This window comes from Phycomyces blakesleeanus, assembly GCF_001638985.1.
Source record: "Phycomyces blakesleeanus NRRL 1555(-) unplaced genomic scaffold PHYBLscaffold_7, whole genome shotgun sequence".
Lineage (NCBI taxonomy): Eukaryota > Fungi > Mucoromycota > Mucoromycetes > Mucorales > Phycomycetaceae > Phycomyces > Phycomyces blakesleeanus.
In genome coordinates, this window is record NW_017265140.1 from 192254 (window position 1) to 206674 (window position 14421).

At 30.5% G+C, this 14421-nt stretch overlaps 3 protein-coding genes across 3 annotated transcripts; 1 reads left to right on the forward strand and 2 right to left on the reverse strand.

Moving 5' to 3' along the window:
• Positions 1-4567: 4567 nt before the first annotated feature.
• On the reverse strand, positions 4568-4735 carry PHYBLDRAFT_95298 (C2H2-type zinc finger transcription factor; the record flags this gene model as incomplete). Its single annotated transcript, XM_018443893.1, has 1 exon — positions 4568-4735. A coding segment is annotated over one exon (168 nt), but the record flags the coding sequence as incomplete, so codon positions are not given.
• A 5290-nt stretch (positions 4736-10025) lies between these two features.
• NDUFS8 (NADH dehydrogenase Fe-S protein subunit 8 NDUFS8) lies at positions 10026-11889 on the reverse strand. Its single transcript, XM_018429503.1, has 5 exons — positions 11710-11889; positions 10955-11387; positions 10570-10601; positions 10314-10431; positions 10026-10159 (listed from the first exon to the last, which is right to left on the reverse strand). Exons 1-5 carry the CDS (start codon positions 11774-11776, stop codon positions 10129-10131), a joined length of 681 nt encoding a protein of 226 aa, XP_018293286.1. The 5' UTR covers positions 11777-11889; the 3' UTR covers positions 10026-10128.
• Positions 11890-12797: 908 nt separating this feature from the next.
• On the forward strand, positions 12798-13507 carry PHYBLDRAFT_110619 (hypothetical protein; the record flags this gene model as incomplete). Its single annotated transcript, XM_018428174.1, has 2 exons — positions 12798-13059; positions 13293-13507. Coding segments are annotated over 2 exons (477 nt in total), but the record flags the coding sequence as incomplete, so codon positions are not given.
• Between the last annotated feature and the right edge of the window lie 914 nt (positions 13508-14421).

A 14421-nucleotide genomic window follows, 5' to 3' on the forward strand; every position in this document is an offset into this window, starting at 1 on the left:
TGCTGGATCAATTTTAATTCAATTAGAGAACAAAATAAATAAAATTAATAAAAAAAATACTGGTTATTATTTAAAGGGGGTAGTCAATTGAATTTTATAATCTTTGGTCTTGCTTTGCTTTAAAAAACTGGTGGAATTTAGTAAGCCTTTTTTTTTTAAAAAAAAAAAAAAAACAATCGGTTCATTTACTCCTTTAGTCACAATACAAATTACATTAGATTATACAAGCAAACAAGTGATTATATTATTGTATTCATCTATGTAAAAAGAAAATTTTCGGTTTTATGTATCAATCACCCGTTTTACACCAATATAGAGTCACTCTTAAAAGTGCGACTAGCTTTTTCAGATTGTGCGATTCGTACTTTAAAATTGTGCGACTTGCATCGCTCGTCTCAATCTCAAGTAGAAGCACTGTAATTACGTGATTTATTCTGGGTTTTAATTCACAGAAATGCACGTCTTTTATTTATTATAATATTCTAAATATATATATAAATAAAAAAGCAATAACCTACGACATTAGTAAAAGATTATCTTTTTTTTTTTTTTTTTTTTTTTTTACAAAACAAAATATATTCACTCTCACACTACATATATATATATATATATATATATTATGTCAAAAATTAAGGTAGAGACCAATAGATAAGTAGATAGAGAGATAGAGAGAAAGAAAATAAAATAAAGAACAGAGCAAAGTAAGGCAGGGTAGAGATCAACGTAAATCACACAGAGTACATACTCACATGGATTTGGTATTATTTTTTAATAAAATGGTAATAATAATTTATTGATTTTTTTTCATAAGGAAAAGAAAATAAGATAAATAAATAAAAAAAAGGTGGAACCGGGGACCAGGGTCAAAATAATAATAATAATAATAATAAAATATTATATTTATATATAAAGGGAATGGATTTAGGATTTTATTTTATTTTTGGGTGTGGTCAGAAGTTAAAGTATAAAAGATATATATATATACATATGTTATTATAATTATAATTATTATTATTATTTTTTGTTGTTGTAGAATACAGGGCAGGACAAAATTAGGACAAAATAGGATAAAATAGTACTGGACAGAGAAGGGCAGGGCAGGTCAGGTCAGGTCAGTGATAAAATATAATATAAAAATAAAAATAAAGCATGTGAAAATCAAAAATCACAACATCACACCAAGTCGGAATCCATTCACCGAATTACCCGCCTAAAACGTGTGTGTGTGTGTATGTCTTGTATCACAATAGAAAATAATATATAGATAATTTTTTTTTATATTATATATAAAACTTTACTTTCTTTTGGTGTTGACAAGCACTAAAGCATCTTTATTTCATTCCTCTTCTCTTTATTATTAATATATATTTTTTTTTATAAATAAATATCTAAAATATATGCATTATAACCTTCCCTCCTCCTTTTATTTCCCGGTTCTGTTATACTAGTGAAATGTGCAGGATCTGAGATACGGAAGGTCTGTGTGTATGTATGCAAAGTATGTATTTATGCATACAAATCTATATTATAAAAAAAAAGGCGGATAGATTTACTTGGTGGCGGTGGCGGTGGTAGTAATTGTAGTAATGACATGTAATTTTGTGCTATACTGAATGACAGAAACTCTCGGAAGTAAGGAAAGTTGGGGAGAAGTCGGAAAGAAAGATAGGGACCAAAAAAAAAATTGAATTGAATTGAATTGTCTGTCCCTCAACTATGAAACTGTGAAATAGCAAATGTATATATATATTTCACCATTTGATCTAAAAATGGTTTAAATATATTGAATTATGCCAGTAATAATAATAATAATAATAATCTTTTCTTCTTTGTCGTCGTCTTTATTCCGGGTCTTATTTCTGTGGGAAATAGAATAGGTAATGAAAAGAGAGAGAAAGAAAAAAAAAAGTCTATTTAGTCTGTTGCATTTATTCTGAATAGACGTCACTGCACTGGCTACAGCATATTTGAATAATAAAAAGCACTAGTTTTCAATATATGAACTATAATAAACAAATTATTTTCATCAGGGAAATGTGTCCAATAAGACATGAAGCGAGAAAATCAAATGAGCTAATCGAGAATAAATAAAATAAAATCCCCACTCAATCAATCATTTATTTATCACCATGGCTACCACCACCAACCTTCTTTTTTTTTTTTTTTTTGGCGATAATATAAATATAACGCTTACATTAGTCGATCGATCAATGTTTGAACCGATAAAATTGATCTGATAATTCCGTGTGAAAAATAAAGAAAGAAAATACAATAAAATTGCTTCTTTTTTTCTTTTACATGTCAACGAGATAAGAAAGATAAATCTCGATCAAATTGGCTAGAGTTCATTGTTATTTAATTATATAAATATGTACATATTATCTATCTAGGTTATGGAAGTTGATAGCTGAAGCTAAAGTTAAATATAAAAAAAAGATAATAGAGCTAAATAATCGTCTTACAAAGCTATCATTAAAAGTACATTATTATCAGTAATAAAAGAAGAAGAAGATTTTTTTTTTATCTTTGATTATTTGCCATGTTGAATATATAGCAATATTTTTTTTTGTGCTTTTTAATTTTTTGGGATTTGACTTTTTGAGCGCCCGCTATATTTGGTACTTGTAGCACTTTGTATATTTGTAATCTTTGTGTTTGATTGCTTATCTGACCTTTTCATTTGAACTATCTTTTTATAATTAGGTATTTTATTTTATTTCATTTTATTTTAGAGCTGTAGAAATGAGTGTGTATGTTCTGTGTGCGTTTTGCAGTATGTACAAAATAAAAAAAGGGGGGGAAGAGGAAGAAAAGAGCATATGAATAAAATAGAAAGCATAGGATATATAAAGAATAGAAAAAGAAAGCAATAGTAAAGAAAATATGTATATCAGAAAATAAGAAAAGAAAAAAGCCTGGATTAAAAAAAGAAAAAGAAAAGGATAGAGACATGGATTCTTTTTTGAAATAAAATAAATAAATAAAACAAAATAATGGGGTTGATAATAATAAATGATGATAATGATGATAATGATGATGATGATGATGATGATGATGATGATGATACTAGTTGTAATGATGGTAAAAGAAATGAATAATAATAGTAGTAGTAGTAGCAGTAAGGAAGAGTAATAAAAATAAGAATGTGTATAGTATGTTTGTGTGTGATTTGGGTTTGTAGCTTTGTTTTTGTGTGTGTTTTATGTGTAGCCAACCCTTTCCAATTTGGTTTGTTTTACACAGACACAGACATAGACATAGACAGAAAAGACAGACAAGGACGGAAATTTGGTGTGTATATAAAAGAAAGAAATTAGTCGATGAGAAGCGATCGAATGGAAGGAAGGCGATGATGTTGGTTATGATGGTAGTTTTGAGTTTGGCTGTGATTTGGTGGCATGTCGGGTATTAAGGGCATATTTGGAGACTGGGGTGCAAAACGAACAGGAGGTTGGAGGAATAACGGAGGGAATCCTTGATGCTGTTGACGCTCATTATTTGTGTTGTAATATATATGATGTCTATAATGATTGTTATTGTCTTCTTCGCATTCATCATCTTCCTCTTCTTCCTCGTGCCAGATAGGTGATCGTAGATAAAGGGGCATAATAGAGTCAGTTGCATATTGGTCCTGATGTTGATATGGATGTTGAGCTTGAGCTTGAGCTTGGGCTTGAGCTTGAGCTTGAGCTTGAGCTTGAGCTTGATGTTGAGTCTGACGACTTGGTTTGATGGGACTGATTATCGACAGGGATACAAGAGACAAGGGTTGTTCTGGAGTAACGATCTCGAGTCGTTGAGGGTGACTGATGTGGTCATTTATGCCGAGCCTGTAGGGACTGTCTGGGTAATCATAAAGGTTGGGTTCATAGGTGTAGGCGGGACTAGAGAATGTGGGTGAAGATGGACCGGAAGACGACGGAGATGATGGGACATCAGATGAGTGAGCAGACAGGGCAGGAGAGGGTGGGATGATGGAGGTCTGTGTGTGTCTGTGTGTCTGTTCCTGTTCCTGGGTCTGTGCCTGTGCCTGTGCCTGTGCCTGCGCTTGTGCATGCTCTAGTTCCAGTTCTTGTGCCTGTGGTTTGGATCTCTCTAGGTCAGCAAGTTCCTTTTGAGTGACAGTGATACCATGTTGCTTTTCAATGTGACGCGTCAATTGACCGCGTCTCCAGAAAGACTTGTAGCAACCTTCCAAAGGACAGTGGTTGAGGTTTGCAGTCGGGGATTGTTTGTAAGGACTGGTACGGGTGCGGGAAGGAGTTGAAAAAAAGGTATTAGTAGGAGTGGACTGAGACGAAGAAGAGGACGAGGACGAAGAAAAGGAAGTAGTGGTTGAGGTAGAATTAGATTGCTGAGATGTTTGTTGAGGTGGTGGTGATGAGGATGGTGAGGATGGTGAGGATGGTGATTGTTGAGGTGAAGAGTTCGGTTGCATGAAACGTAGGATTGAACAGTGTTGCTGCTGGCGTTCATAGGCTTCTTCATCTTCCGAAGACCAGGCTCTGGATGAGTTTGTTGATCTGCGTACATATCTGCGACGGTGCAAGAGAACGGATGGTGGGGCAGTGTGGACGCGAATGTGTCGATTGAGTTCATCGGAGCGTGCGAATTTTTTGTCGCATTGAGGGAATGTACAGGCGTGGGGTTTTTCACCAGTATGGGTTCGAACATGGCGCACCTTGTGTTCGAGACGATAGAATGATTTGTGACAAAAGTCACATTTGTAAGGACGTAAAAGGGTTCCTTTTTCTGGGTCGAGAATTTGATGATAAGAGCTCATGAAAAAAATAAAAAATAGAATAAGAATTTGTTTTTATAAAAGAAATATATAAGATTTATAATAAGAATTTCTTAAAAAAAAATTATAATAGTAAAAAAGAAAAGAAAAGAAAATTGGTGTTGTAATTATTTTGTTTTGTCTTGTTTTGTTTTATTTTTTTTGGTATAATTACTATTACTTTGAAAATGTGAATTATGATTATAATTTCAAATAATCAAAAGAGGTAGAGAGAAGCAAAATAGTAGTGGCAGTAAAATGAAATAGAAATAATAATAAAATAAAATAAAAAAGTCGAATCAAAAAGTATCAAGGTAAAGAAGAAAAGAAAGAAAGAAAGAAGGTAAGAAAGAGAAAATAAATAAATAAATAAGGAAAGTAAAAAAAAAATATAAAAAAAAAAAAAAAAAAAAAAAAAAAGAGTAGGTGATTAATTTGTGTTTATAGGTTTGAAAATAAATAAATAAATATATAATCTTGTTTGCAAGTGTTTACAAATGTGTTTCTGTTTCTTCAACCCTCCCATCAAGCACTTTTTTTTTTTCTTTCTTTCTTTTATTTTTATGTTCCATATACAATAATAATAATAATAATAATAATAATAACTTTTTTTTTCTTTTTAAAAAAAAAAGAAACAATTTATTTTTCACGAGTATCACAAATCAAATATATATTTAGGATCCGGCAAGGTAATCTATCTCATTACTATTACTATCTTCATCATATATCTATATCTCTAAATCCACTTGCCTATTCACATTCAAATAAACTAAATTATCATTGCAAGATATCAAGAAAGAACCAAAGAACTAAAGAGATTAGGATATAGAAATAGACAAACAGATAGCATGTATACATAAAGAAAGAAAGAAAGAAAGAAAGAAAGAGAGAAAATGATTATTGTTGTTGTTTAAAACAATGATACCAATACCAATACCAATACCAATACCAATAGTAATAATACAAGTAGATATCCACGTGGAAATACATTTCTTTTCTTTTATATACACATACAAAATGTATTTTGTGTGTGTGTGTGTGTGTGTGTGTATGTATGTGTACGGAGCACCCGATTAGAGTAACCCGAAAATATAAAACAAAATATATATCATTTAGTTGGTTGGTTGGTTGGTTGGTTGGTTGTTCTGACATGCGCCAAATACTAATAATACTAATAACAATATAATATAATATATAAATATTTTATATAAATCAAAGAATCCGATTTTCACATGGTCGTAAAGAATAAATATTACCGATCACCCAAAATAAAATAATAATATAAAAAATAATTTATATACAATTTATATCAAATATAAATATAATAATAATAGACATTTTTATCCATTCACCTAATATTCCATCCAAAAATAAAACATTTAAAAAAAAAATAAAAAATAAAAAAAAATAAAGAGTGATGGTCGTAGATCTCCCTTCCTTTTAACTTGTGTATATACATAATATAATATAATATAATATAATAAAATAAAATAGAAAATAAACATGTGATGTGATGTGTCAAAGAATTAAATAAATTAAATACAATATATTATTTATATTATATTATAAAATTTATATATATATATATAGAGAGAGAGAAAAAGAGAAAAAATAATGTGCAAAGTAAGTATAGAAATCCCTTTTTCTTTGGTTTTTTTTTTATTATTATTTTCACTGTTCACTTTCCACTTTGACTTTTTTTTTTTCACACTCTTAATATTTATTTATCTATTTCTTACTTGGTAAAACAATACAATACAATGCAATACAATAAATAGATATAAAATCCATTAATCTCACAAATGCTAACAGACCCGATATGGACAAGTTCTGACACTATTTATTTTATTGCTGACATGTGAAAAATATATAAAAAAAAAAGCACAGGCGGATTAGGAAAAACAAAAAATAAAACGTACAACAACAACAGCAAAAAGTAAAATACTTTATGCATTTTATTTTATAATATTTATCTTTACCGTATCATTAGCCTTTATATATATATATATATTATCTATCTAAATAGGATATATTCTTATATACAAATACCTCTATTTGAACAACACAAAAGATTAGATTACAATTTCTTTATATCTGTATTCTTTGGTATAACAACTTTAACAAACTAAATCCCTCATTAACGTGTCTACTAATCCACCTACTATCCACCTAGCAACCTATTAGCATAGCAACATGGTAACCTAGCAACCTTGTAACATAGCAACTTATTAGCAGCAGCATAGTAACCTAGCAACCTTGTAGCTTAGCAACTTATTAGCATAGCAACATGGTAACCTAGCAACCTTGTAGCTTAGCAACATATTAGCATACAGCATAGTAACCTAGCAACCTATTAGCATAGTTATATAACCAAAATCTTGTATATTATATTTAAATTATATATAGAAAATAAAATAAAATAAAACATTAAATCGCCCAAGCGTCTTTAGTACCACCACAACAAGAAACGTTTTTATATATAAGTTTTGACAGTATCGTGTGTGTATAGTGTATATACTGCTTTACTATTAAAAAATAATAAAAAAAACCTATCAAAAACTATCATAATTATTATAATTGTAACGAATTATTTCTTTGGATTTACATAAATAGTATATATATGCGTGTGTTTATTCAATCAAAAATCAAAAAAAAAAGCAAAGAGAAAGCAATAGAGAGACAAAATGAGAGAAAGAGAAAGAGAGTGTGCGGGCGAGAGAGAAAATTGAAAAAAATAATAAAATAAAATGATTTCAGAGCCATGGATCTATATTATTATATTACTATTTAGTATTTACTATCTTATCATCCGCTGTTTACCGTTTATTAGTAACACTTCACAGGCTCACAGGTTCACAGGTTCACTTTGCATTATACCAAACACTCTCAGACCTTTTTTTTTCCTTGAATTTTATGCCTTGTTTCTAGTTTTAATAATAAATTATTAGTTATATTATAATACTAATATATATATATATATATATATACATATTTCTTTTTGTCCCACGGTCCCAATCATCTCCCAGTCTTTCTGCACATTGGATGTACAAACAAGGGTAACTAAAACATACATAAACTCTTATTTCTTATTCTATTTTATTTTATTATTTACTTCCTAATTCATCTACACAAATTTGGATCAGACATGTGAAATAGAGTGTGCGCGTGTTGGTGTGAGATGCGTGTCGGCTAGCATGCCGTACCTAATCGTAACACACAAACACGCAAACGCACACACATACACACACTATACTTATACTATACTTACACACAAAGCACACACAAGCACAAAACCTTGATTATTTCTCTCTCTCTCTTCCTGTGTCTTCTTCTCTCTCTATCCTCCTATCTCTCTATCTATCTATCTATCTTTAATACTCCTCTTCTTCTTAATATATATATATATATATATATACTATATTCGATTTATGTCAGCTCCATTAAGCTAGGTAACCCTCTATTATGACAGCCCAAACAAACACACAACAATCACACAAACATTAAAATTAAATAATAATAATGATAATAATAATAATAATAATAAAAGGAACCCACATGGATTGATTGATCGATTGACTTTATTTATATTTCACCTTATTTTAAATTCTTAAATGACGCCCAAACCGTGGTATTCAAAATAAGTCCAACCAAATCAAAATCAAAATCAAAATCATAATGTTCAAAATATTGAATATTCATATATTATAAAAGAGAAATATTAAGAATACCTCTATTTACTTTGATGATATATTTTTGATATTTAAATTTGACTTTGAATTTAAACGTATAATAATAACAACAATAATAATAATAAAAGAGGGTTTCAACTAACAACAATGTCAAATAATAAATAGATAGCAAGGAAAGTATAGTGTATAGTCTAGATGTAATTATTCAACCATATATATATACAAACCTATATTTATTTATTATTTACTTTAATATTATTATCAGTTTTTTGCTTTTTTCTTGATTGTTGTTTTCTTAAAAAGAAATAATCATGTAAGCTTGTGATAATGATGATTTTAATGATTGTACTTGTGATTATGATTGTGATAATGATTATAATTTTAAGTGTGATTATGATGATGATTTCTTTTTAATTATTATAATAAGGAGTTGTATAAATACAAACATATATGACTTTTATTCTTGTTTTAAGAAATAAAACTTGGGGTCAAATATAATGCTTTTGATGCAATATCCCAAATGTAGAATATCAAATGTCCTGGTTTTTGTTTTTGTTGTTGTTGTTGTTGTTATTTTATATACATATTGGAATTTCATTATCTTTACCGGATCTACCGGATGAGACCAAAAAAATAAAACAAAAATAAAATGCCATGTTTCTTGCTCTTTCAACACTTGTACTCCAATACACACTATTTATCTTCCTATTATTTTTATACTAAAATAAAATAAAAATGCTTTGTTTCTTGTCCTTTTTTGTTCTTGTTATTCTCTGGTATCAAACTTGTCTCAAACTATATTTTTTGATGTACAAAAACACTTTTCATTTTCATTTTCACACTCATAAACTCACATTGAGCACACATTGAATACACATTTGAACACGCATAGATTGTACACACACGCAAATTAGAACACACACAGCTAACCACACACATATGTACACTATGTACCATGTACTATGTACCATGTACTATGTGTCTTGGGCATTCCTAAACAAATCAGTCTTTTGACTTTTCTCTGTCTCTTTGTGCTTCTATTTTTTTAATAGATAATTATATATATAGAAAATATATCATAATACAGCCCTTTTGTAAATAATCAATAACTCGTATGTCTGAAATCCGATGTCGCTCTCTCTCTCTCTTTATATATATATAAAATTAAATAGAAAACAGAAATACATATATATAGTTTCATTTTTTCCTTATTTTGTTTTTTGATACCCAAGAAATAAAAAAAATATATACTACACACTACACAACAGACTACATATACAACATACACACTTTACATACTTTAAACACTATGCAAACTATAAGAGCAATACATAACTTATTATATAATACTATATAATATATTACTTATAGCTTAGCACTTGGTATAAGACACACCAATACACCAAACACGTTATATAGCTCATAATACACAATACACATCATGCATGCAACACTCAACTCGCAACACATACCATACAATATAAACAATAAGTAATTCACAACTTATAAGACACATGTTACACTACACATACAGGGATACAGGCCCACACAAAAATATTCAAAGAAAAGAACACAATTTTTATATAAATATAAAAAAAGAGTATATAATTTAGGATGTTTGCTGTTGTTTTCTTTGTTTTTTTTTTATCTTCGTTTTCTTTAACGGTAAGGATGATCAGCTTGCAAGTTTCTAATTGAATAAACAAATAAGAGTTGGTGAGTAAACGAGTTGATAAAAAAGAATGAATTTATAATATTCAAAAAGAAACCAATTGGTTATTAAAGATTATTATTACTCATTCATTTAAAGTGTAATTTAATTCATATATATATATATTATTTACCTTGCAATTTCAACTTCCCACTTATCACCATTCTGCAACAACTTTTCCTTGTTATAAAGAAGTTCCTCGTGTGTCTCGGTAATGTACTCATAGTTAGGACCTTCAACAATAGCATCAACTATAAAATAAAGCGATAAGTAAAGTTAATATATATATCGAATGTCAAATAACAAAAATCAGAGATCAAATGCATATATGAATGTATGCATATTATTTAATTTAATTTAATATTAAATATATATATATTAAAACTTACCAGGGCAGGCTTCCTGGCAGAAACCACAGTAACTACAAAACATTAAAAGACAAGGATCATTAAAATCCAAATCGAAATACAAATGCAAAGAAAAAAAAAGGAACAAAAAAGACATCATTTTCTGATCTATTCTCTTTACATATATAAAGCTATATTTCTCTATCTAACTTCCACGCACACGCATACACAGATTTCTGTGCCTGTGCCAATTATTTTTATTCAATTTCTTCTATCTTTTTTTTTATCCTTAATTCATTTCATTTCGTTTCATTTCATTTCATTTCACTTTCTCGCTCGCTTGTATTTCCATTTAAATCCAATCCAAAGATCCCAACTGTCCTCTTTATGTTTCTTATACTTCTGGTGTTCGTTTTATAAAACTTACATGCACTTGGTCATGTCAATATCGTAACGAGTGGTGCGACGGGATCCATCCTCACGAGGCTCGGCTTCGATGGTGATGGCTTGGGCAGGACAGATGGCCTCACACAGCTTGCATGCAATACAACGCTCCTCACCAGTGGGGTAGCGGCGGAGGGCGTGCTCACCACGGAAACGGGGAGAAAGAGCACCCTTTTCAAAAGGATAGAAGATAGTGTAGGGTGCACGGAAGAAGTTCTCCAAGACAACCCACATACCTCTCATCAACTCAGTAAACAACAACTGACGGGCAGCGACATCCAAAGCACCCAGAGGCTTTCCAGAGAACTGGTGGCTCTTTTCGAGATTCTGAGAGGCATGGCTAGAGGGCGAAGTGCTGAAGCGAGTCAACTGGTTACCGAGAGGAGCAACAACGAAACGTGTGGTGGCAGCAGGTACTATTGTATTGAATTATATAGTTTTGAATTGTGTTGATTTTTATTGTGGTGTATATTGTAGTGCATTGTGGTGTATTGAATTGAATTGAATGGGATTGTTTTGAATTGTAAATACATAAGAAAAAAACAAAAACAAAATACATTGTTAATTTTTCATTGATTTTCTTTTAATTAAACAGCATGCAATAAATGCACAATACCACTCTACTTCTAAATATTTATATAACGATATATAATATATTTTTCTCTTTATCATAAATTCATTTCTTTTATTTCATTTAATTTTTTTTTGTATATGCTTTAATTCTATTATTTCACATGCCAGTTAAGAACGCGCGACGTGAAGCTCCAAGGGATGTCAATGGCCTTGTCAATTTGAAAGTGTTCATTTTTCAATAGTTGTATATAAAAACAAAGTATAGAAAAAAAAACGAACCAAAAAAAAATTAAAATAAAAAAAAAATTAATAGAGTGGGGAGTGAGAGAGAAAGAGAAAGAAGGGAAAAGAGAAAGGGGTTGGGGGTGGGGGTGTTGTTTTTTTTCTATTTTTTTTTTTTAAATAGTTAAAATATTCAACAAATAGGAAATATGTTTTCCTTTTCTCTCTCCCTCTCATTTTCTCTCTCTTTCTCTCTCTGTGTGTGTGTCTGCCTGCCTGCCAGCCTGCTTGACTGTCATATAGTATATAGTATAAAAAGATATATATGTTTTCTATATGTTTCTTCTAGGGAGTGTTGACGTCACACTTATTGTCTGGGGCCCAAAAAATATGAGCTTGCTTATTTCAAAACACAAAAACTTCATAATCTATAACTTTTTTTTTTTTTTAATAAATAAAAATTATTTTTTTTTGAAGGGGTTTTTTTTCCTAGGCTTTCATTTTATTTTATTTTATTTTATATTATATAATATATATACATATATTACTACTGTATTATATTATATATTATTAAATATTGCTTGTGTGTGTGTGTATATTTTTTTATATATATAACAAAAATAATCCTCATGTTGGCACTTACACGATCATTCACTAGACTCTCTGTAGTCTCCCTTCCAAGTGTTGGTACGAATAAGACACACACATATACATACATATAAATATAAACAGCATGTAGTTTTTAAAGCTGTGTTGACGTTTCTTGTTTTACTCAAGCTCAATTGGGTTCTCGACAGTATGCCGTAGAGAGCTCCAAACGTTTGCGCCACGAGGGCCTCTCCAAAGAAAACCTGCCTGAACTTGACAAACTCGATTCGATCCTTGATTTCCCTCAGGAATCACCAAAGACACTCGACCAGCCCAAGACCTTCTCACCTCATCGCCCTGCTCAGGTTGTTTTGAATGCTGTGACTGACATCATCGACACCCCTCTCTCGACAATTGAGCAGTCCAGACTGATCAAAAAGTCCTTGGTCATCAAACGTGTCGTGAATATGAACGGAAAGGGAAAGCAACCTTCGATGTACGCCCTTGTTGTGGTCGGCAACGGCGAAGGTTTGGCTGGTTATGGCGAAGGCAAGGACGAAGAGGCTTCCAGAGCCGTCCGCAAGGCTACCAACAGAGCCATCAAGAACCTGCGTTATTTCGATCGTTATGACAACCGCACCGTATTTATGGACATTGTCCATAAATTCCATGCTACTACCCTGGAACTCCGTAGCAGACCTCCTGGTAAATATCATCTTCAACAGCAGTATTACAATTACAATCGCAGTATAATTAAGCTATAAATAAGAGGAATAAAAAAAAGAGAAATATATAGATGATAGTGAATAGAACCAAACGGCTAAATCATTGAATCAATTACGGAAATAATAGAACAAATAGAGCATATGGATATAGACAAAGAGACTAATGACTGAAATGTATATGTGTATGTGTGAATTCTTTCTTTTGGTAAATAGGTTTTGGATGCCGTGCAAACCACTACATTCACGAGATCTGCAGATGTATTGGTATTCAGGACTTGAGTGGTAAGGTCCGTGGATCAACAACCCCCATGAATGTCATCAAGGCAACGTTTGAAGCTTTGTCCCACCAAAAATTGCCAGAGGATATCGCAAAGATGAGAGGAAAGAAGCTGGCAGATGTTCAGCATGTGTACTTTGGTGGCCAATAAATATATTTAATTAGATTTTTGTGCTATAAATAAGATAGAAATGTAAGAGAAAGGTAGAAAATGTAGAGAGAGGCACATATACACATACACTTTCATACACCTATATATATATATATATATATATAAGAATCCAACAATTGAACTCTTATTTTCTCTTTTATTTGCTATTCTTTTATCTTCATCATATTCAAAAAAAAAAAAAAACACAAAAAACAAAAACGAACAAAGAATCAATGTATAAATGTCTAAATCAAAACCAAAATTAAAAGATTCCATGCAAATCATTAAACCCTGAGTCTACAACAAAATTTGCTTATAAAGTGAAGATATTAAAGATCATTTTTCTTCTTTCTCTTAAAAGCCAGGTTGTATCTCATATATAGAAGAAGTGGAATATGCTTAAAGGGAAGTATCGGTAAATATACAAGAGTGTGAAAACTACAAGATTAAAAGAATATGTATAGCAAATTAGGAGAGTATGGAAATTGCTTAAAGCAAAAATTAATCAGAGCATAAATTAAGTAGAAGAACTAGTCCAATGTCTTTTGCATACAGAGGGTAACCACATTAATTTTTACTTTAGCAGTATGTAAATTAAAGGTACAAAAACTGACATAGTAAAATTAGAAGTATCAATTATTTATAAGCTGTGTGTAAAATTAAAAAATTAAAATAAAAAATAATAATAAAGACAGGTACACAAAATTGTGTGTCGTCACTATTCGGGCCGGACATATTAATTTTTCGGTCCGTGACAGAACCAAATCGAAAAAAACAGTTAAACCTTGTTGGGTCCAAGAAATATAGAAGCTTCAAGAATATACACTGCACTCATATTCATACACACACACACATATATATATATTTATTATTATATTATATTAAATTATATTATATATTATACATATACATAA